Source organism: Bubalus bubalis, chromosome 16 (genome assembly GCF_019923935.1).
Source record: "Bubalus bubalis isolate 160015118507 breed Murrah chromosome 16, NDDB_SH_1, whole genome shotgun sequence".
NCBI classification, from domain to species: domain Eukaryota; kingdom Metazoa; phylum Chordata; class Mammalia; order Artiodactyla; family Bovidae; genus Bubalus; species Bubalus bubalis.
In genome coordinates, this window is record NC_059172.1 from 40,913,831 (window position 1) to 40,936,824 (window position 22,994).

Consider the following 22,994-nt stretch of genomic DNA (forward strand, 5'->3'; position numbering starts at 1 on the left):
CCCCATGAACCGCAGCACGCCAGGCCTCCCTGTCCATCACCAACTCCCGGAGTTCACCCAAACCCATGTCCATTGAGTCGGTGATGCCATCCAACCATCTCATCCTCTGTCGTCCCCTTCTCCTCCTGTCCTCAATCTTTCCCAGCATCAGGGTCTTTCCCAATGAGTCAGCTCTTCACATCAGGTGGCCAAAGTATTGGAGTTTCAGCTTCAACATCAGTCCTTCCAATGAACACCCAGGACTGATCTCCTTTAGGATGGACTGGTAGTTCAGGGCATTTCACTTGGGTTGTGGAGAGAGGCCATCAGGGACAACCTGCAGTTGTGATGATTTGACATCACCTGCCTACTTCTCCTCCTCCCCATCAGGGCAGCTTGAGGGAAGTTGATTTTTTCTCCTCTGGGCTACAGGACCTGGCACAGTGGAGGGGCAGAAGGTGTTTGGTGGGAGATGACATGCAAACAAGAGACAGTCTTGCCATAACTGTTTACCACTGTGGTATGTCTGGTGCTTCTTTAGTATCCAGCTAGCCTGCTGGAAAGGAAAGGTGCGGGGATTCAAAGGATGGGGGAATGGAGTGGGGTGGAAGGGGAGGGAAAAGGACCTGGGCATGAGTGTGCCCTGGGAAGGGAGCTGGTCCCACTCTGTCCTGTGCTAGGTGGGGCCAACATTCTAGGGGTTCTCTAGATGGGATGAGGGGTGCTGAGGAGACACAGGCCAGGGCCAGAAAGTGCCGCTTGTATCCAGAGAGAACCAGCTTCCTGGCTCTTGCCTGGTACCGGGAGCAAGAATGAGCTTATGAGGGATGAGACAGGCTGGGGTGGGCTCTGGTGCCTGTGGCCGCCTCATCCCTCTCTCCTGGCCCTAGCTCAGCCCATTCCAAGAGCCATTCAGTCTAACAGGGAACAACTGTGTGGCCCCCCAGGGTTCCCAGACAGAGGCTTAGAGGGCTACATCGGTGTTGGGGATGACCTCCATCCACTATGCAGCTGCTTCTGATGGCTCAGGAAGATGTCAGCAGGGACCCGATCCACCCCAGGGGGATGGACAGTGCCAGTGACGTCTGAGGTCTGATTTTGTTTAGAAGCTGTGCATGTTGGGTGGACGTTTCTTGGAAGAAGAGTGGGTATTTCTATTGACTGTGTCCCGCAGGATCAATGGAGGCCAGGCCAGCACAAGGCTTGTGCTCTTGGGAAAGGGCTACTTGCAGAATACCCTAACTAAAGGGCTGACACTGACATGCAGGTGCCGTTTCCCTGCCTAGAACAGGCTCCAGAGTGAGACTGGCATCGCTCACCGGGGTAATTACTGGTTTGGGTTCGATTTCCTTTCAAAACAGTAATCCCAGCCTGAGCTGGTGTCAGATCTGAAGGTTGATTATTAGTAACATTTATCAACAGCCTCTCAGCTTCAGGCAATTACAGCTAATCTGCCATTCCTGCTCCCAGCCGTGCAAAACTGCCAGCCTCTTCCCCGCCCGCCCCCTCTGCTCCCCTCCCCTCCACTCCCCTTAGCAGCCAGCCTGAGAGAGGCCAAGAGATGGGGGCCACCTCCGAGTCACTGTCACCCCCAAGTGTAGGGGGCCCATGTATGTGCCTGGCATCTCTGCTCCCCAAGAGCAATCTTCATGCTGCAGACTCTTGTAAAAGCTGAATCTGGCTCTATCAGAGCTGAGAGGAATCCCTGCAGTTTAGTGAACCCGTGTCTCCTAGTGACTTGTCACATGATGATGTTTTTAATAGGGTCTCTCCTCCCTTCCAGGCCCCAGACTAGGGTGAGGCAGTGAGGCCTTTACCACAGAAAATATCTTAACGCAGTGACTTTTAAAAATCAAAAGGAATGCAAAAACATCCACAGTGAACAAAATAAAAATTTTAGTAAAGACAGAATCCAGTGACTTCCCTGGCAGTCCAGTGATTGGGATCCCAAGCTTCCACCGCATGGGGCCTGGGTTCGATCCCTGGTTGCAGAACTAAGACTCCACAGGCCGAAGAGCCAAAAAAAAAAAAAAAAAAAAAAGACAGGATCTAACCATGGATAGCAGGACTTGGCCTCACTTGCCTCACCCTAATTCCAGCTTTATAGGATCCTGTCTTTGTTTACAGTTGTGATATTTTATCCAGGATATTTTTGCATTCATTTTGATTTAAATATAATTTATCTTGATCACTGGGTTTGGGAGCACCTTCTTAAATTTTGGACCTCAGGTGAGTGCCTCCTTCAGCTCACCCCCGTCCTGGCCCTGCTCTCCCACTTCCTGTTGGCCCCCTCCCCGCTGCTGCCTTCAGTTCTTACTGTCCACTGCTTCAGGTAGGGGAGGTTTCAACTTATCTCTGAATGGGAGCCCCTACCATGGGCCATCCTTCCCAGTGCCCCTCCTCCACTCCATCCCTCTGGACCCCACTTCAGCCTTCAGGCATTTCAAAGGGTACCTCGAGGTTGCCATGGTAACTGCTGCGGTAACTGCAGGACAGAACACTGCTGGTCTTGCCCCACTCCTATAATCCCGTCCAGGCAGGGACAGATAAGTGCAGGCATGCCTGACAATGTCCCTGATGCATCAGTCTCAAAAGAAGTTAAAACATTGCTGGAGGTGTCTGGAGAGAATAACTCCTCCCCGGGCAGGAGTGGGTTAAGAAGGCATGTGGCTAAAGGAAGACTGTGATGACCTGTTTGTGACAGGAAAACATGGATGCTGGCCAGCCAGCCTTCTGCAGGGGGTAGATCGAATTCACTGAAGGGCTTTTGTTTTGCTGAACAGGGCCTCTGAGCCCAGGGACACTTGTCCCCACTGCCCAGCCCTCCAGCTGTGCACAGCTTGTCTAAGCGCTAAATAAATGTTTCAGAAGGATCAATGTTGAAGGTGGCCAGGACACCAAATTGATCTGGACTTGAGGCACTGTCCTGTCATGGGCCAGACCTATGCTGTCCCAGTGGGAGGTCTGAGGGTCCCGGATGAAATGCATGGGAAGCCTTCCACCCTTGCTGTTTTGCTGCAGCAGCTCCCTGCTGAGGCTCCATAGCCCTGCTGAGCTGCACGCTGTCCAGTCCCCCAGCCTGGCAGTTGGTCACCCCATGCCTGCTCTGCCACTTACTGGGCAAGTCACTCCCCCTCTGAGCCTCGGTTTCCTCTCCTGGGAAGGAATCAAGAACAGCGCCCTCCTTTCAGGGTCGTGCTCACCAGTAAAAGAGCTAATGTATATAAAGAGGTCAGAAATGGCCAAGTCCTGAGATGGATGTTCTGTGGGGCCCTGCTGGACAGAAGGAGAATCACAGGGAAGTGTGTGTCTGGGCTTAAAGGGAAGAAGTAATTGCTGACTGCAGGTGGAGGGACTGCTCTGGGAAGAATGAGCACCCTGATGCTGGCAGCACACGTGGAGGTTTTATAACCCCATGTTGATCAGCTTAGCTTCCAAAGGGCTTCCGGCCCCAGGAGGTGTGACCCTTGAGGGATGCAGTCTATCCAGCCCCGAGGTTCCGTGACTGCTTTTGTCCGTCCTTCCCCAGTCCTCTCCTGGGGGGTTGTGCCGCTGGGCCCCACGGCCAGCCATAAAGTGAGAATGGCCTCCTTGGGGAAAGCTGACTTCACTTACAGTTGATAAGGTTTTTTCTGATCCACATTCCTATGGACCAATATATAAACCTGAGACCTTGGGCAGAAAGGGGACCACCAGGGATGCTGTGCTTGAGAAAGTACAGCAAAGTGCAGCAAAGCCTGAGCCTCAGCTTTGAGATGCCCTTTGACTCTGGCTGCAAAGTTCCATTCTGCCCGAATCAGGACAGAAGACATCTGAAAGAAGTTCCTGGGGATGTGGAGGGATGTGGTTTCTGGTTCCAGGTGGCCACACACGTATACTCACCCTCCTGGAAGTTGCTATGTGCAGCATGTCTGCACTCTACGCTTGTGCTGCCTTTCTGCACTGGCTTCGGAGCTTTGAGGCATGTGTCAAAGTGGAGAGAACAGCAGACTGAGAGCTGGGGAGCCCAGTTCTGACCCCTCCTCCCACTGAGCCATCAGTGACACAAAGGGCAGGGTATGAGAGGCCTTCTCAGTTGACAATCTGTGTTCTATTCTCTGGGGGCCATTAGAGTTGATAGAATGGGATCATCTTTGCACTTTCCTCCTGGGCTACTCACAGTCTTCCCACAAGTCTTTGTCTGTTTGGCAGACCTAGGGGCCAAGGGCTCTGGGGTCCCATCAGGGTAGGGTCAGAAGTGCCTGGTTTTGCAACTAGGCATCATTTCCTGCTCAGGAATTTGAAGTTGAAGCCCCACTATTCCTAATTACTATTCTAAGCTCTCATTGAAAATCTGAGTATAATTTTTACAAGAGTGTGGCTGAGGATGGATAAGAAAGGGAACAAGTCAAGCTGAAGGTGACATGAGCAGGAGGCAAAGAGAAGCCTGGGAGCAGAGGAGGTTAGAGGGGCTGGCAGAGGAAATCAGCTTAGATTCTGCCTTGAGGCAGAACAGGGTGCTTCTGAGGGGTTTAAGCAGGGTCAGGAGGCATGATCAGATTTGGCTCACTCTGGTGCCAGTTGGAGGATGGATTTGAGAGAAGTAAGTTGGAAGCAGACACCATCCTGATGCCGAGATCTGGGCAACAGACGAGGAGGCCCTACAGAGGATAGGGGTCCAGGCAAGGGGGAATGGGGAGCTGAGTGATGCTGGGTCAGTAACCTCAGAAGGGCTTGATGGTTGTCTGCATTGGTCGAGGAATGTGGACAGGGAAAAGAGGAAGCGACAACAGCACCTGGGGGGCTGGATGTGTCGCTCACAGAGATAGAATATATAGAACAAGTGCTCAGAGCCACAGGAAGTCCCGAGCTGTGTACCTCAGTGTGAGGTTTTGCAGGACATCCAGGGGGATGTGTCCAGAGAGCAAGTAGATTAAAGGGTCTGGAGCTTAGGAGGAGGTGAACCCATGATGCAGGCATGGATTTTCTCTATGGCAGGGCTGTGGGGCTTGAAGCCCTGTGAGGGGATAAGATCACTCTGTACACTCTAGGTGGGGTGAGAGGACAAGAGGCTGAGGACACAGACTAGGAAACCTAGATCCCCCATCAGTTCCTCAAAGGCACACTGTGGGTGTCCCCCAGCACAGGGCCTGCCACTGACCCCTAGGCCAGGGCTGACCACAGAGAGGACATCAGTGCATGTGTCTGACTGTGGTTCCCCCAGATGAGGTCTTTGTCCTTAATGTACCTGGATCTGCCAGGGTTGCCATAGTAACCACAAATGTAGGGATACATGGTCTCTGTGTTGTCATGGAAACAAACACTTGCATGTCCCTCAGTGGCACGGCTACGGAGAACTTGAGGATGCAGTCTGCTCTGAAGGGTTTGGGAGGGAGACTGTGACCAGCAGAGAGGGTTTCCATATCCTAATGAATCAGTGATGGCAGCTGTTAGCCTGACTGTTGCCACGGTGATGGAGAAAGACAGCCAGGTGACTGGCGCTAGCTTCAGTATTGAGCTGGTGAGATAAAGCATTGCAACGGGCTTTCTGTGCAGCCTGGACAGGACCAGACCTCAAACTCACCCCACCCTCTGGCAGCCATGGGGACAAGGACTTCTTTGCTTTCTCTTTGGGTTTGCACCCTTTTGCCAAGACAGGGATTTTGTTCCCAGGAGGCACTCCCCGGCCCATGGGATCTCAGCATTCAAAGCAACACAAGAAACCTGGGCCCCTGAAACGGGGCCACCGAAGAGATCGGTAAGCTCTCAACACCCTCTCCTTTAGCCCAGGGACCCCAACCCTGTGTCCACGGCACCCGCCATGACTTCCTCCCTTTGCAGTCCCAAGGCCCTCCCTTCCCCCACCACACGGGGTCCCATGGCTCTTCCCTTCCAAAATCTCAGACTCTGGACAGGTCAATGGGGACCTTTGCACCTCTGCTCACCCAAATCTCAGGGGAATCCTCCACCACAGGAGTGAGGCCCTTGCTCCTGGCTGCTCCATGCTCCTACTCTCTGCCTCCACCCGGCCCCCTGTGCTCCATTCCCCTGGCTTTGGTCATTATCGCCCTCCTTCTGAGCTGCCTGCCTGCTGTCCCGGGCCCCACAGAGCCAGCACCTGCCGGAAGTCCCTCCAGCTGATCCCACTTAATCCCACCGGAAGCAGCTGGGACTGAGGCCCTGGAGGAGGCCTTGATGAGCGCTCGGTCTGGCCAGGCCAGGGGCAGGAATGACAAGGTGAGGTACAAGGCCGTGGAGTCACCCCTGCTTTTTGTCCTCAGGAGAACAACCAGGAGGAAGTACTGGAAGGAAGGAAGGGAGATCGCTCGGTGAGCTGGCAGGGGAGGAGGGAGCGCTGGCTGGGGAAAGGCCCCCCACAGAAGCCTGTGCGGGGAGGGTGTGGGCGGGGGAGGGCACCTCTGCAGCCATGGACCCCATATGTGCTGGGCTACGTGCGTGGGAAATGAAGTCCGGAGGGAGGTGTGACCCCGAAGTGAAGTGTGCCCTCTCTGTGGCTGTTGTGGGCTTGGTTTGTTCCTCCTGGCCCTTCCTGTGGTCCTTTTGCCCAACTTCAGCCTGGTGATGCTGCTGAGAGGGCCTAGAGTTCTGGGCTCCACTCCCCAGCCTGTCCTGGGTCACTTGGCCAGGCGTTCCCAGACCCACACTCTCCCTGCCCTAGGCTGCCATCCCCAAGGCCTGTCTTCATAGTCCAGAGATGGGTCTTTTCTAGGACTCCTGACCAGAGCCTCCTCTGTGCCTTACTGATGGTAGGGTCCCTGGGATATATTTCCTGGCCCAGAGGACAGGCAGGAAGAGCTGCCTATGAAGGAGGGAGCTTGCCTCATAGATGAGACCAGATGTAGGATCCCCTTCCCAGGTGCGATGTGGCTGCCAAGGGTTCCCAGAACCTGCAGAACGCATCTGATCTTCCAGGGACCAGGCCAGAGACATAGGAGGGCATTTGGGGCTCTGGTTTGTGCCCTCTGGGATGTTGGTCCTGGGTTTCTGATGAGGTCTCTAGTGACCTGTCCTCAAAGAGGAGCTCTAGACACATGGTTATGTGTCTATGGCCCTCTGTTCTTTTCTGCACATGGCCTAAAACCAAGTTGGCTTTTTAGCCTAAAGAAAATCTCCTGAAGAGAAAGATGGGAGGCAGGGGAGGATACGTGGTGTATCCCTTGAGCCTACTTCAGAGGCTTCTGGGGAGGAGGAGGGGGTGTAAGGATTGAACCCCAGGGGGCAGACTCTGCTGTATGATGCAAATGAGGCTCGAGGACTTCAGCTCATTTGTCTTCTGCAGCTGATGCAATTTGAGTGATGTGAGCTGATGAGGCCCCTCTGGCACCCACCACCCATACACTGTCAAGGACACAAGAACCTCTGAGATCACCCTTTGATTAACAGCAAAACGAAGGCCTCAGGGCAGGGTCACACTGCAAGTTGACAGCAGAGTCAGGACTTGAACCCAGGCGCCCTGCTCATGGCACTTTCTCTGCAGTGCAGGCCTGGGAGCCACTTCACTGTGTAGGAGTCAAGGGGCCTGTTAGGAGTGAGTGGTCCTTTGGTTATGACCTTTCCTCCTGTGCATGGAGGCCCTGAGCTTACTGTGGGCTATATATCCACAGTGATGCCTGGCTGGCAGGGACCCCTGGCCATACCAGGTTCTGGGATGACTCTTTCTGGGGTTGGGTGCCTTGCTACTTTACCCAGGACCTCCTCCCACCGCCGCTACTCTGGCTCTTCTGTGTTGAAAGGCTCTGCCAGTATCCCTTTAAAGCTGTGTTATTCAAGATGGTGCCAACAAGCGTGACATTTTGCTCCCAATAGCCAGTCCTGTATGGGCTCGCGGGGTGGCGAGTAGATGGACGAGGGAGCCAGGCAGCCTCAGTGGTAAGGCTGAGTTCTGGGGACATATCTCTGCAAGTTGGCAATAGTCATAATTGATGATAAAGTTTGATGGTCTAGCCATGGAAGGACATAGCCAGAATAAAGGAATCTTGTCACAGCGTTTTTATTGCAGGTTCTCCCAGTCATCCTGGGAGCTTCCAAGTCCCCGAGGACATTCCTCCATACCCTAGCCTCGGAGTCTTTTGTTTTCCTCAGCTCACTGACTGTCACCTTTACTTTAGTCACCCATTACTGGGATCTTATCATCACATGAAACTGTTCACCTCCAAAGTCTCAATCTCTCTGTACCTCCTAGGCATTGTCTCCCTTTGCTGCACTATATCAGTTCACAGAGACCTAAGGCTCCTGCCTCCTCGTTTTTTTCCTGACCCTGAATCAACCCTTGTTCCCATCCAGTCTGGACGCTATGACCTTGCTTCAGCTGTTTATCAGTCACCACCTGGCCCCTTAGTCTCCCACACACCCCTAGAACATGGTAACTGACTGCCTTCTTTAGTCCTGACTTACAAGGAAGGGGGGCAGGTGGGAATCCCTTCATGAATGAACACTAGTCCAAACTCACGGTCCATAGCCTCACCTGAGTTCCAGTCCTCTGGCCTAGGCCACTGCAATGCCCCCTCAGCTGTTTCTAAGCTCTCACATAATCCCTCTACACCACAATTTCCCCCCTCATTCCTAGCAGGCAACATGGGCTCTCTTTATAAAGAAAATCTGCCAGGAAGACATTTCTTTTTTTAAAACTTTTTATTTCATATTGGCGTATAGCTGATTAACAACGTTGTGATAGTTTCAGGTGAACACAAAGGGACTCAGCCATACATATACCTGGATCCATTCTGCCTGCCTCCCACCCCACCCCCAGGAAGAAATTTGTTTAACCCCTGCTCTGGGCAGCATTCCTGCATCCATGCCTATCCATGCCTCTGGCCCCCATCACACTGAGAGATGGGTGTTCCTCTTCCAGTTAGCCTCTCCACAAGAGATCTGGGGACCCTCCACCTTACCTCTTCATCCAAGTTCCCCACTCTGTTGCTTATTCCTTCTCTCCTCCGCATCTTCATTGGCCCCACTCCTCTCCTGGCTCCTTCATTTGTAACTCAAATAAGAAATGAAACAAGCACTTTGACTTTATAGCCTCTTTTCTCTCCTGCCCTCTCAGCCAAGCCTATTAAAATCAAAGTCAGTGTTTATTATCTCCACCTCCCCACCTACTGCTGATTAATCTGCTACAACCTGGCTTCTGCCCCCATTTCACCACCGGAGCGTCTCATCCTGTGTCTCCAGTGGGTCTTGCTGTAAATCCCCCTGAAGCCTTTCCGTGCCTAGTTGACCTCTCAGCTGCATTTGATAGAATGGAGCATGCTCTGCCTGCAGAAGCTCTCTTCCTTACATTCCATGACCACACACTCTCCTTTTCCGCCTGCCATCCTGATAAATGTTTCTCAGTTTTCTTCATGAGATTTTCTTCTTCTGTTCATCCTGGAAATGCTGATGTGGTCCAGGAGTCTGTCCTGGTCTCTTTTCTCCCATAAACTTGTTCCTGGTGGTCTCATGGATTACCCTGGCTTCAACCTCATCTCTCACTGATGACTAGAGCTGCTCTTCACACCTTCTCCTTAATTTTACTTTTTCTTTTTAGTTCTATAAGTTTTTGCTTCATGTGTATTGAAGCTTTCTTTATAGGTACATAAACATATAAGATTGCTATGTCCTCTCAAGAACTTAACCCCTTCATCGGTAAGAAATGTCCTTCTTTATCGATGGCAGTACTTGTTCTGAAGTTCCATTGGTCTGATGTTAATCTAGTCACTCCAGCTTTCTGTTGATTAGTGTTTGCATGGTGTATCATTTTCCATCCGTTTACTTTTAACCCTCTGACTTTAAAGTGGGTTTTTTTTTAGGAATTATATCATTGTGTCATTTTTGTCCAATCTGACAAATTTGACTTTTTAATTGGAATATTTAAAACATTTACATTTACTGTTATCATAATATGGTTGAATTTAAATCTACCATCTTGCTATCAGTGTTCTATTTGTCACACTTGTTCTTTTTTCTTCTTCTCCTACTTTCTTTGAGATTGGATGTCTCTCATGATTCAATTTTATCTCTATTCTTAGCTTCTTAGTTGTAACACATTTTTGTTCGTTTTTCTTAGTGGTTGCTCTGTTGTTGTTCAGTCACTCAGTCATGTCTGACTCTTTGCAACCCCATGGACTGCAGCACGCCAGACCTCCCTGTCCTTCTCTGTCTCCCGGAGTTTCTCACACTTATGTTCATTGAGTCAGTGATGCTATCCAACCATCTCATCCTCTGTCTCCCCCTTCTCCTCCTGACTTCAGTCTTTCCCAGCATCAGGGGCTTTTCCAGTGAGTTGGCTCTTTGCATCAGGTGGCCAAAATATTGGAGTTTCAACTTCAGCACCAATGAATTCCAATGAGTATTCAGGGTGGATCTCCTTTAGGATTGACTGGTTTGATCTCCTTGCTGTCCAAGAGACTCTCAGGAGTCTTCTCCAGCACCACAATTTGAAAGCATCAGTTCTTCAGTGCTCAGCCTTCCTTTATGATCCAACTCTCACATCCCTGAGTGGCTACTGGAAAAAGCTTAACTTTGATTAAACTGACCTTTGTCGGCAAAGTGATATCTCGCCTTTTAATATCCTGTCTAGGTTTGTCGTAGCTTTCCTTCAAAGGAGAAAGCTTTCTCTAGAGTTTACAGTATACACCTTGTACTTGTCATAAGTGAGGTGAAGTCGCTCAGTCATGTCCGACTCTTTGTGACCCCATGGACTGTAGCCTACCAGGCTCCTCCGTCCATGGGATTTTCTAGGCAAGGGTACTGGAGTGGGTTGCCATTGCCTTCTTTTGTCATAGTCTACCTTAAAATGTTCAGTACTTCCTGAATATCATAAGAGACCTGCTACAGTATACTTTAGGCCCCCTTTCTTGTCTTTTGGGCTGTTGTTGTCATGCATTTTGCTTTTACTTATAAACCCAACTATCAGTTTATTATTTTTGCTTTAAACAGTGAATTATCTTTAAAAAACAACTTCTGGGGGATATAACTTACATACCATATAATTCACCTGTTTATAGTGTACAATTCAATGTGTTTTAAGTTGTGCAACCAACACTGCAATCAATTTTAGAACATTTCCGTTTACCCCATCTCCCCAGAAAACTCATGCCCATTAGTAGTCATTCCTCTTCCCTCTAGCCACACCCAACTAGCCTTGCACAACTAGCCTTTCCCCTAGCCTTGCAAAACTGCTGATTTACCTTCTGTCTCTGTAGATTTGCCTATTGTGGATATTTCATATAAGTGGAATCATAAGTGGCCTTTTGTGACTGGCTTCTTTCAAACATATCACAATGTGTTCAAGGTTCATCCCTGTTGTATCATGTCTCAATACTGCATTTCTTTTCATTGCCAAATGCTATTCCGTTATCTGGATTTACCACATTTGTTTATCCATTCATTGGTTGATGGACATTCACACTTTTCCACTTTTTAGCTATTATGAATGATGCTGCTGTGAATATTTGCAGACATGCTTCATTTCTCTTGGGTGCATGCCTAGAAGTAGAACTTCTGGAAGACTGTATGTTCCACCTTTTGAGCAACTGCCAGGCTATTTTCCAAAGTGGCTGGACCAATTCACATTCCCACCAGCGGTGTATGTATAAGAGATCTAGTTTCTCCACTTTCTTGCCAATACATGTTTTAGCTGTGGTATTGACTAAATAATCATCCTAGTGAGTCTAAAGTGGTATCTCATTGTGGTTTTGACTTATCTCTCCCTAATGACTAATAATGAGTGATAATGTGCCCATAGGCCATTTGTGTGTCTTCCTTGGAAAAATGTCTATTCAAATCCTTTGCTCATTTTTAAATGGAGTATTTGTCTTGTTAATGAGTTGTAAACGTTCTTTTTGCATTTTAGATGAAAATCCTTAATCAGATAATGATTTGCAGATATTTTATTTCATTCTTCAGGTTGCTTTTCACTTTATTAATGGTGTCCTTTACAACACAAAAGTTTTGAATTTTGATAAAGTCTAATTTATCTGTTGTTGCTTGTGCTTTTGGCGTCATATCTAATTGCTTAATATAAAGTCACAAAGATTTATGTTTTCCTCTGAGAATTTTATAGTTTTAGCTCTCAGACTAAGGTCTTTCATTTATTTTGAGTTAGTTTTTGTATATAGTGTGCGGTAGAGGAATCCCAGGTTTTTCTCATTTTGGATATTTAGTTTTTCCCAGTATCATGTGCTGAAAAAAACTAATTTTTCTCCTATTGAGCAATCTTGGCATCCTCGCCAAAAATCAACTGACTGTAAATGTGAGTTTATTTCTGGACTCTCAGTTCTACTGTGTTGATTTATGAGTCTGACCTTATACAGTCTCGATTACTGTGGTTTCATAGTAAGTTTTGAAATTAGGAAGTATGAGCTCTCCAAATTTGTCTTTTTTCAAAATTGTTTTGGCTCTGTGCTGGGTCCCTTGAATTTCTGTATGAACTTTAGGACCAGCTTGTTAATTTCTGAAAAGAAACCAGCTGGTATTTTGATTGGGGATTGTGTTGAATTTGTAGGTCAATTTGAGGAGTATTGCTATCTTAACAACATTGAATCTTCTGATCCATAAACACAGGATATCTTTTAGTTTATTTAGGTCTTCTTTAATTTCTTTGAAAGAAGTTTGTGGTTTTTAATGAACAATCTATACTTGTTTTAAAAATTCATTCTTAAGTATTTTTTTGATGCTTTTGTAAATTGAGTTATCCTTAATTTCATTTTTTGGATTATTCACTGTAAGTGTATAGAAATGTTACAAATTTTGTATATTGGTCTTATATCCTGCAAACTTGCCGAACTTGTTTATTAGTTCTAATGGTTTTTAGTAGATCCCTTAGATTTTCTTTATACAAAGTCATGTCATCTATAAATAGAGATCATTTTACTTCTTCCTTTCTAATCTGGAGCCTTTATTTCATTTTCTTGCCTATTCATCTTGGCTAGAACCTCCAGTACAGTGTTGAATAGATTTGTTTTGATCCTATTGGGAATGCATTCAGCCTTTTACTTTTATGTATGATGTTAGTTTTGGGTTTTCATAAGATGCTCCTTGTCAGATTGAGGAAATCCTCTGCCATTTTTTTCTTTGTTCCTGTTTGCAGTATCTGCCACCCCATCCATTTTTCTGGTTGCTTTTAGGATTTTCTCTTTATCCTTGGCTTTCAACAGTTTGATTATGAAGTATTTTGGTATACTCTTTTTCACGTTCTGCATGAGGTCTTACTACCATGCCATGTAACTCTGCTAAGAACGTCCCATTCTCTCATCCATTTTAAAAATGGTTTATATACTTTACTGCTGTTTGATTACAAGCTCCATGAAGGCAGGGGCTATGTCTGGTTTTTTTCACTGTCTGTCCTCAGCCTGCAGTGCATGTACACAGTAAGCACTCAATAAACGTTGACTGGACAATAATAACCAAAATTTCCTGAGGACTTATACAATGCTAAGCCATTTACGTATATTAACTCATAAAAAGTTGCAACTACCCTATGAGGTAGGTACTGTTGTCATTCACAATATGAGGTGAAGAAACTGGGACACAGAGTGGTTAAATAAATTGGTCTAGGTCACATTGTCATATCAGTAGTGAGGCAAGCTTTCAAAGGTGTGTACCCTTAATCATTACTGAATAAACAAATGAATATTTTGATATATAGTGTCTACAAAAGGGGACCACAATAGGTAAAAGTATAGTTCCTAAAACAATCATCAGAACATCAGACTTTCTATAATTTTGAGTACCCATACACAATGTTAATTAATGTCTCTCTATATTATATATGTATAATATTAAATATAATATTCAATTAAATGTAATAATTCTGTAAGTATTAAGTGTTAAGTAATGCTCACATATAGTATATATCATCACTATTAACATCATGATCTTACTGCCTGCCAGGCTTTGTGTTAAATTTATATAAAGCCTGCTAGGCTTTATATAAATTGCTTTATTTAATATTCATAATTCAGTGAAATTGGTGTTAGAATCCCTGTGATATAACTAAGGCTCAGAAAGGTCAAGCCCAAGGTCACAGAGCTTATCACAAAGCCGGATTTGAGCCCCTGTCTATTTGACGCCGTATCTGTGCTCTTAAGGCCTTTGCTGTACTCCCCTCTCCAGCCTGGCTGAGGCAGGGGTTGCCTTGGGCTTTCCAAGCTCTCGCTCTTCCAGGAAACTCCCAAATCCCAGGGCTTGGTCCCCACTTCACAGCACTATCCAAGGCAGTTCCTCCCAGCCCCTGTCCAGTAGGGAGAGATGACACTTCATCGGTTCAGACATTGTGGTGCGTCGTCCTAGTCCCTTAGAAGCTGGGGGTGCCGTATTGGAACCCATCCTAGACCAACTAAATCAGAACCTCAGGGAGGAGGTACAGGAATCTGAATTTTTAAACAGCTCCCCAGGTGACTCTGATGTCTAGACTGATTTGGGAACCACTAGCCCAGGCTCAGGAAAGAGGAAATGGATACTCCTTAGGAAAAGAAGTGGGGGCTCTTTCCCAGACCAACTTTATACTACCTTTTAGAAACACAGTGGCCTCATGTGGTGTGAACATATATTGGAAAATAATATTAGAAAACCTTGTAGTAAATTTGGAATACATAAAACAATATAAAGAAGAAACATAAGATTACCTATAATCCTAACACCTAGAGGCAACTCCTGTTAACATTTTGATTTATTTCTCTTTTTAAACTTTTTTTTAAAGTGTATATTTGTACACATAAAAATGCACAATTATTAGGGACACAGCTTATAATGAATTTTCACAGCTGAACACAGTTATGTTAACAAAACCCAGACCAAGGAACAAAACATCAAAAGCACTCAAGAAACTCCCTTTGAACTCCTTTCTGGTAACTTCTCCCTCCAAAGTAATTAACAGTGAAAGTCGCTCAGTTGTGTCTGACTCTTTGCGACCCCATGGACTATATAGTTCATGGAATTCTCCAGGCCAGAATACTGGAGTGGGTAGCCTTTCCCTTCTCCAGGGGATCTTCCCAACCCAGGGATCGAACCTAGGTCCCCTGCACTGCAGGCGGGTTCTTTACCAGCTGAGCCACCAGGGAAGCCCAAAGCAGTTAAACCGACTTCTAACATTACTAGTTAATTTTGCCTATTGTTGTTCAGTCAGTCAAGTCGTGTCTGACTCCTTGCGACCCCATGGACTGTAGCACACCAGGCCTCCCTGTCCCTCACCATCTCCCGCAGTTTGCTCAAACTCATGTCCATTGGATCAGTGATGCAATCCAATAATCTCATCCTCTGTTGCTCTCTTCTCCTTCTGCCTTCAATTTTTCCCAGCATCTGTATTCTTGCCATGAGAAGCCCATGAACTGTATAATTTTGCCTATGATTGATATTTAAATAAATGGATTTCTTATCTCCCCTTTGAGTCTGGCTTATTTTGCTGATATTGTATTTGTGAACTTCATCTGTGTTAAGAATGTATTTTCTTGCTAAGTCACTTCAGTCGTGTCCGACTCTGCGACCCCATAGACGGCATCCCACCAGGATCCCCCATCCCTGGGATTCTCCAGGCAAGAACACTGGAGTGGGTTGCCATTTCTTTCTCCAATGCATGAAAGTGAAAAGTGAAAGGGAAGTCAGTCAGTCATGTCCGACTCTTCACGACCCCATGGACTGCAGCCCACCAGGCTTCTCCGTCTGTGGGATTTTCCAGGCAAGAGTACTGGAGTGGGTGCCATCGCCTTCTCTAGTAGTTCATTTATTGCTTCTGTATAGTATTTGCGTGACTGTAGCACGGTCTATGTGTCCATTTTAATGCTGATGGCATTTAGGGAGTTGAAAGCGTTTGGCAACAGTGACTAGTGCTGTTATGAACTTCTTGTACCTTTCTCTTGCCGCACGTGTGTTTGCACGTCTGTGAGGTATGTACCTAGGCGTGGAATTCCTGAGTTTTACATTCAGCTCTATCAGATACTGCCCAAGTTTTCCAAAATGCTGCTACAAATGCACCTTTGCCAGTAGTATATGAGTTCTGCTTGTGCCACATCCTCACCAAATCTGTCTTTTATTTTAGCCATCCCGGTGAGGGCATAGTGTGTGACATTGGGGTTTTCCTTTGCATTTCCTTGGTGAATACTGAAGTTGAGCATCTTTTCCTTCATGGTTTTTGGTTTGGGGGGCTGCAACATGTGGCTTATGGGATCTGAATTCCCTGACCAGGGGTTGAATCTGGGCCCATAGCAATGAAAGCACTGAGTCCTAACCACTGGACCATCAGGGAATTCCCACCCTTCATGTATTTCTTTTTAATCTTTTACTCTGTGTTCACCTCTGGCAACCCTTAGTTCATTTAAAAAGAAAAACAGAAAAAGATAGACATCCCAAACCATAAAACAAAAGAAAAATCTGATAAAGTAAAATAAAAACCAGAGTAAAGTACTATGTTGTTTTCCCCTTCAGTGAAGTCTGTCAATTAAAAATAAACGCTGTCTGACTTTCAAACCTTGAAGAAAATATATGCTTTGCTGTTGTTCCATCTCTTAGCTCTTTCGTCCTGTGCTTCTCTCAACCACTTAATTTTCACTTACTTTTCTGACAGCATTTGTATCTTTGGGAGTGGGGGATGCAATTTTATAAACTTTGCACTAATATTCTTCAAAGAAAAGCTATTGTGACAAAGGAGAAACTTAAATTCAGGCTGAGAGAGGGAAGCCTTGCGTAGCCAATGCCCAGAATAAGTTACTGTCATTCTCCTGGGAACAGTAGAAGCTTTGCAGAGTCAAATTGTGGACACAGCAGAGCGAATTCTAGAAATAAGGTGGTTTTGTTTGTGCTGCTATGCAGAAATTGTTTGTTAATTGAAAAATGGATTTAAGTTTTCTTTAGATGCTTTAGGAAAAAAATCTTCCTGGGCATTATCTGAAAAAATATACAGATTGAATTTATCCAGAAGACAATTATATATGTTCATGTGTGCAGATATCCTTTTCACAAAGTTGTATAGACTGACATCTAAAGTTTTCTTGTAGCCTGTCTTCCCATATCATTTAACACTTAAAACTTTTAGTGTCTCTAGAATAGCTTTTTTAATGGACTTACTGAAATTTAATCACTCTCCTGTTTTGGTTATTTCAATAGTTTCTAAATTCTCAATGATGAACGTCCTTATTGTAAATTTCCATGCTCCCTTACATTACTTTCTTAGAATAGCTTCAGAGAAGCGAAATTAATGGCTCAGAAGAGTGAATGTCTTTAACGATCTCTGATACATCAGTGTGAGACATTTCTTCCGGAAAGAGCATCATTCAGCAATATATGACAATAGATGACACGCCACCCCCTTGGGATGTCCACCAGCTTTGCACTCGCTTCAGTCACAGTGTCTCTTGCCATATGAGAAGACTGCTGTTTCAAACCTTATACAATCTGTTTGGCTTCTGGATTTAGGAACTTGCTTAGAGCAGCTCCTCTACTCTCTACACATGATTAGAACACTATTGTCTAATATTTTTTCCTTGTAGAAATGTTTTCCTTTTTACATAAACCTTAATCCATCTGTTATTTGTTTTTATGTCTGATATGAAGTAGGGATACACTATTTTCCCCCAGATAGCAAGTTGATCTCTAAACCATTTGGCAAATAGTGCAACATTTCTTCAGTCTTTTGAAAGGCCATCTTTATCATAAACCAATTTCCTCTACAGACGTGGGTCTCTTTCCACACTGCATTAGTCTGTTTGGTCATTCTCGAGCCAGTACCATTATTTTGGTTATTTCAGAGTTTTAGTACAGTTTGAGAACTGGTATGACAAGTGCCTTCTTATTCTTTTATAAATTTTTCTTGGATATCTTGGGAAAATTGGCTTATTTTTTCCAGGTGAATTTTGGGATATATTTGTAGAATTTTTTTAATTGCACTTCACTTGTGATTAGAATGGCACCAAACCTATAAATTAATTTGTAGACATGAATACCAAAATTATAATACCAGACAGGAACAGAGGATTCCTCTCCTTAAATCAGGAGTGTTTGTATAGGTGAGATTTCTTGCGTTTTTTTAGAATTTTACTATGTTTTCATGTATATGTGAGACATTTCTTGTGACGTTTTGCTGGATATGTGAAGAGGCTAGAATCTCTTGTTTTATATTTATAACTAGATGTTTCTGATATGCAAGATAATTATGTAAGTCAGTGTGTCAGAACTGAAGGATCCGGGTGTAGCCTCATCCTCACTGAGCCCAGGGGACCCTGAGGCCTGAGGGGTAGGGTCTTGCCTCTGGTCATAAGGTGAATCTGGAGCCCAGGAGTAGATTCCTAGCCTGTGTCCCCTAGAAACCTCCTAAGTTAGATGGAGAGAAGGACTCATTGTAACTCAGTAATCAGGGAGCCAACTACTGTTGCCATGGAAACCTAGAGGCTTCATCTTCTGGGAGGACCAGAATGTGGAGTCTAGAGAGAACAGACTACATTAGGATGGGACCAGTCTAGGGTGGGTGGGTGGGTGGGGGTGGGTGTGTGTGTGTGTGTGTGTGTGTATGAGAGAGGGAGAGAGAAAGGGAGGGAAACACTTTTTAAAGAGAGAGGTACCCTTCATCATTGTCTACTAAGGTCTGGTGCCGTACTCTAGATTGACACTGGGTGGTGCTGTAAGAAGGGGTGTCCAAGGCTGCTCTTAGCATGAGCTGGAAACACTCTAGGCAGAAGTGCTAGCATCTGCCCATCGTAGGACCCGGAGTCCAGCTGGCATCTGCTGGACACTGGTTCTTCCTCCCTCAAGGCCCAAAGGGAGACCCCCACCCAGGCCACACAGACCCTGGGATGATGACAGAAGAGACTGACCTCTCACCCCAAGGTTCATCTCCATTGATAATGGGCCAGGTGGCAAGGACAGTGCAGGAGTTCACAGGGTGATGGTCAGGAGGAGTGGACAGGGCCTGACCTTCAGATGGAGCTCAGGGTTGGGACAGCCAAGGCCAGCATGTGATTCTTTCACAGCCTCAGTCTGGCAAGACTCAGGAAGGGGAGGCCTGTGAGTCCTGTGAGCATCTGTAGAGGGTGTAGCTGGGAGTCCTTACTTCCCTGCTCTCCTTGCTGCCTGCTCCTGCCCCCCTGGGTCCTGAGCCTCCTGCCTTCTGATACCTCCCCGCCAGCCTAGGAGAGCCTGAGCCCAGAACTAACTGCCCCTGAGCAAGGGCCACAGGCCCCAGGGAGGCTCTCTCCAGGCACGCATGGGATGAGCTTCTAGAAGCAGGCAGGGTGTCTTCATTTGGGAGGTGGGGTGCTGGGGAGAGAGGAAGGAGGTGGGCTGCTAAAGCCACCCGTGGTGCCCGAGGCTGGGTCTGAAGGACCCAGAACTGTTGAGCGAGCAGCGCTTGTCCATCCCTTCCCTGTCCCACCTCGTCCCTGTGCCCCAAGGAGGCCTGACCTCCGGGAATGGAGCTGTGACCCCAGGGAGGCTCCGTCCAGCTTTCCCACCCCTTGCTGTCAGGGTCACCCTCATGATTGATCCAGGAGGTGGGCTTAGAGTTCTGGCAGGGGTTGGGGGGAGTCTCCTGCCTTGGAATGTCGGGGTGATACGAGGATGCCTGAAGTATGAGCTCTGGGTGTGGGGTGGCCGGTGTAAGTGCCTGTGCTAAGTGATCATGGAAAGAGATGAGGCAGGTGATGGTGTACATGCGTGCACGGTGTGTGTGTGTGCAGTGGGGAAGGAAGTGTGTGTGGTGTGTCTGGAACGGTGGAGGTATGTGATGAGCTGGTATGGTATCCATTGATTGTGAAATGCCTTGAATGGGAGGCTGACAGGTCTTTGTTGGAGGGTATGCACGTATGAAGTACATGAAGGAATTTCAAGTACATATGCGTGTGTGGGTATTGTGTGTGACAGTTGGGTGTATGGATAGTGTGAAATAGAGCTGGAGGCAAAGTATGTTTGTGGAGTGTCCGAGGTGGCGTGTGGGAGGCAGCTGTACACGTGTGAGCCTGACTGTGCCGGAAGAGCTGGCATGTTAGTATATGTGGCTTGGGAGGGGGAGGGCCACATGTGGATCCAAATTGCATGCATGGTGTGTCCATTAGTGTGTGTCAGAGGAGTAACGAAAATGAACTAGCATGTGAGAATGCGGAGAGTGTGTGAAGAAGGGACAGGCGTTGGTGGCCGTGGTCTTCCTTCTCCAAGTTGAGGAACCTGAAGCTCATGTAGGGAAATAAGCATGGCCCTATGCCTAGCAGCTCACAACCCAGACTCTTGAGGGTTGAGGGGAGACTGGCCCCTCTGGTGGCCTGGTGCTGGTGGGTTATGGCCGGTCGTGTTCAGTCCCTTAGGGTTATTGTCCTGGAGCTGGCTCCCACACCCCATGAGGATGAATTGTGCAATAAAGAAAAAGTTTTGTAAGCCAGCTGCTAAATATAGCTGTTGTTGCTAAGTCACTTCAGTTGTGTCCGACTCTGTGCGACCCCATAGACGGCAGCCCACCAGGCTCCCCCGTCCCTGGGATTCTCCAGGCAAGAACACTGGAGTGGGTTGCCATTTCCTTCTCCAATGCATGAAAGTGAAAAGTGAAAGGAAAGTCGCTCAGTCGTGTCCGACTCTTTGCGACCCCATGGACTGCAGCCCACCAGGCTCCTCCGTCCGTGGGATTTTCCAGGCAAGAGTACTGGAGTGGGGTGCCATTGCCTTCTCTGAATATAGCTGTTACTGAAACTTAAATAACATAAATGTAAAGTTAAATTATGTTTTTAAAAAAAGGTGAGAAATACTCAAAACTCCCCACTTTGTAAGTGTCTTTCCAACGCTGGACTGCACCTTCAGTCCAGCCACTCTTGTGGCTGGTCTTCTTTTGAGGCACTGCCTTGCATCTGTTCCTGACTCCACATTCAATCATGTCTCAGAATGCAAGTATTCCTTCCCCAGAAGTCAACAGATGCTGCAAGTTAAGACTTGATTTATTCTTTTGTTGATGGTCTAGACTTCAGAAAGGGACGGAAAACAGTTTTATGAATGCAGATCAGATTTTCAAGTTTGAAATGTCTGTGGCTGCTTCATTGTCAACAGCACTAACTATTGAACAATTTTTTTTAAGAATTCAAAAACTGTTTACCAATTCAGCAAAGAAGCCACTCAAATCACTGGTGAATGGCTGACGTTTTGACATGCCTTTGTTGTTTCATTTTCGTCTTACCTTTTAAACAGAATTATCAACCAGCATGTGCATCAGAACTGTACCATCTGTCACTGTGATCATAGGTCAGCTCCAGCTGAAGAGGAAAGCAGAAATCAATGAATGCATTAGTTTGGGGGACAGTCAACTAGCTATATGGAATTTTTATTTGTAAATTATGTGCTGTACATCCTTTATATCAGCAAAATTTATGATAAACTTATGTATGTAGGCATGCAGACATTTTCTGGAGAGCCGGGTATTAAGCATCACTGGAGCTCTCAGTAGGTCCTACCCCCTCCACACACGTCTCCCTTATAGTACACGGGATGAGGGGAAGAGTGCAGGTGCAACCTCAGAGACACTGGGAGCTGCTTCTCAGATTTCCAGACAAGCTGTAGCAGCTCACCAGCTCAGCTGTGACCTCCTCCTGCTCCTGGGCTTTGGGGCTCACCTGGTAGCCCCATTTATTCAGCAATAGCTACCCAAGCCCCTTCTCTGCCAGGTGCTGGGCATTCCCAAGGAAGAGGAGGACATGGTCCCTGCCTACATGGAACTTACAGCCCAGAGGAGGAAACACCCAGTCCCAGCCAGCCACCCCCTTGAGAGCATAGCGCAGAAAGGAGACCCCTCACCCAGCTGGAGAAAGAGGGAAGCCGGGACAAGAGCAGCTGGCCTGATACAGACGCTTCTCAGTACTGGGTGCACAGTACCCATGGGCTCTCTGTTAAACAGGCAGAGACTCTTTCAGTAGGTCTGGGCAATCTGGTGCCCAGGAGTCTGCAGTGTGCTTAGGTGTGGCATGACCCTCAGGCTACACTTGGAGAAGTCTTGATCTGGGGAGAGAAGAGGGTGCATGCAGAGGCAGAGGGATGAGAAAGATGAAGTCATGCTGGGAAATCTGGAATGAGACTTGATGGGGGCAGAGGAGGGGAGAGGGGGCTGGAGCAAAGTGGAGGTGGGCCAGCCTGGAGGGGAGGGCAGGGAGAAGCAGGAGGCAGAGGGAGCCGCTCACATAGCCTCACATGGATTCTGTCTTGTGGAATGAGGGGCTGTTGAAAGATCCTGGTTAGCAAAGAAGCGACGTGCTCAGGTTGACTTTGGAAAAGTATGGTGCCCTTAGAGCTGGCAGGACTGGAGGTCAGGATTCTGGAAGGAGGCTGGAGTCACGTGAGGCCTAAACCCAGAAAGAAGCATGGGGGACAGAGGAGAGGGACCTATAGGAGGGCCTTGATGGTTGAACTCACAGGGCTAGGTGAAGGACAGATGAGTTAGGGTGGCATCTGGGTGTTTGGGGGTGAATGGATAGATGGCAGGGCCATTCATGGCGCCAGAAAACACAGGAGGAGGAGCAGCTCTGGAGTGAGATGAATTCAGTTTTGAACCTGGAGAGCTGGGGTGCTTCTGGAGGGACCCCAAGACACTTGGAGCTCAGGGAAACCTGCAGGATATAGATTGTGAGCCCCAGAAGGTAGGTGGGGGGCTGGGGTGGGATTGGAGAGGTTCCCTGGGAGAACACACAATGAGAAGAGCCTCAGAACAGGTGTCTGGATCCAGTCCTGAAGGACCAGGAGCTCAGGTGCCTGACTTGGCCTTATTTCTGGAAGAGGTGGCCCAGACACCGGTCCCTCCATTCAAGAGAGCCAGAGAGGGGGCTGGAGGAGGCTGGAGTAGTTCAGAACCATGGGCGGGCAGCTGCCTTCCACAAGAGCAGGAGGTCACAGCACTTAGGAGTCTCGGGGTCTCAGTTCTAGCTCCAGTCCTGGTTCTGCTGCCAACTTGCTGTATGACCTTTGACAAATCACTACCCACTCTGGGCCTCAGCTTCTTTATTTGAAAGTGGGAAGGTTGGACCAGACCAGTGGTTTTCACATGAGATTTGAAGCCCCAGAGTCACCCAGAACTAACTCGAGGG

The 22,994-nt window shown here is 47.3% G+C and overlaps 1 protein-coding gene and 1 non-coding gene across 2 annotated transcripts in view; one reads left to right on the forward strand and one right to left on the reverse strand.

Moving 5' to 3' along the window:
- Positions 1-5,544: 5,544 nt before the first annotated feature.
- TUB (TUB bipartite transcription factor) overlaps positions 5,545-22,994 on the forward strand; it is a 65,829-nt gene continuing 48,379 nt past the window's right edge. The window contains 3 exon segments of the mRNA XM_044929474.2: positions 5,545-5,601; positions 5,604-5,716; positions 6,240-6,287. Coding sequence (XP_044785409.1) covers positions 5,560-5,601; positions 5,604-5,716; positions 6,240-6,287 — 203 coding nt within the window. The 5' untranslated portion in view covers positions 5,545-5,559.
- On the reverse strand, positions 16,129-16,201 carry TRNAE-UUC. Its single transcript has one exon. It is a non-coding gene; the product is annotated as a tRNA-Glu (tRNA).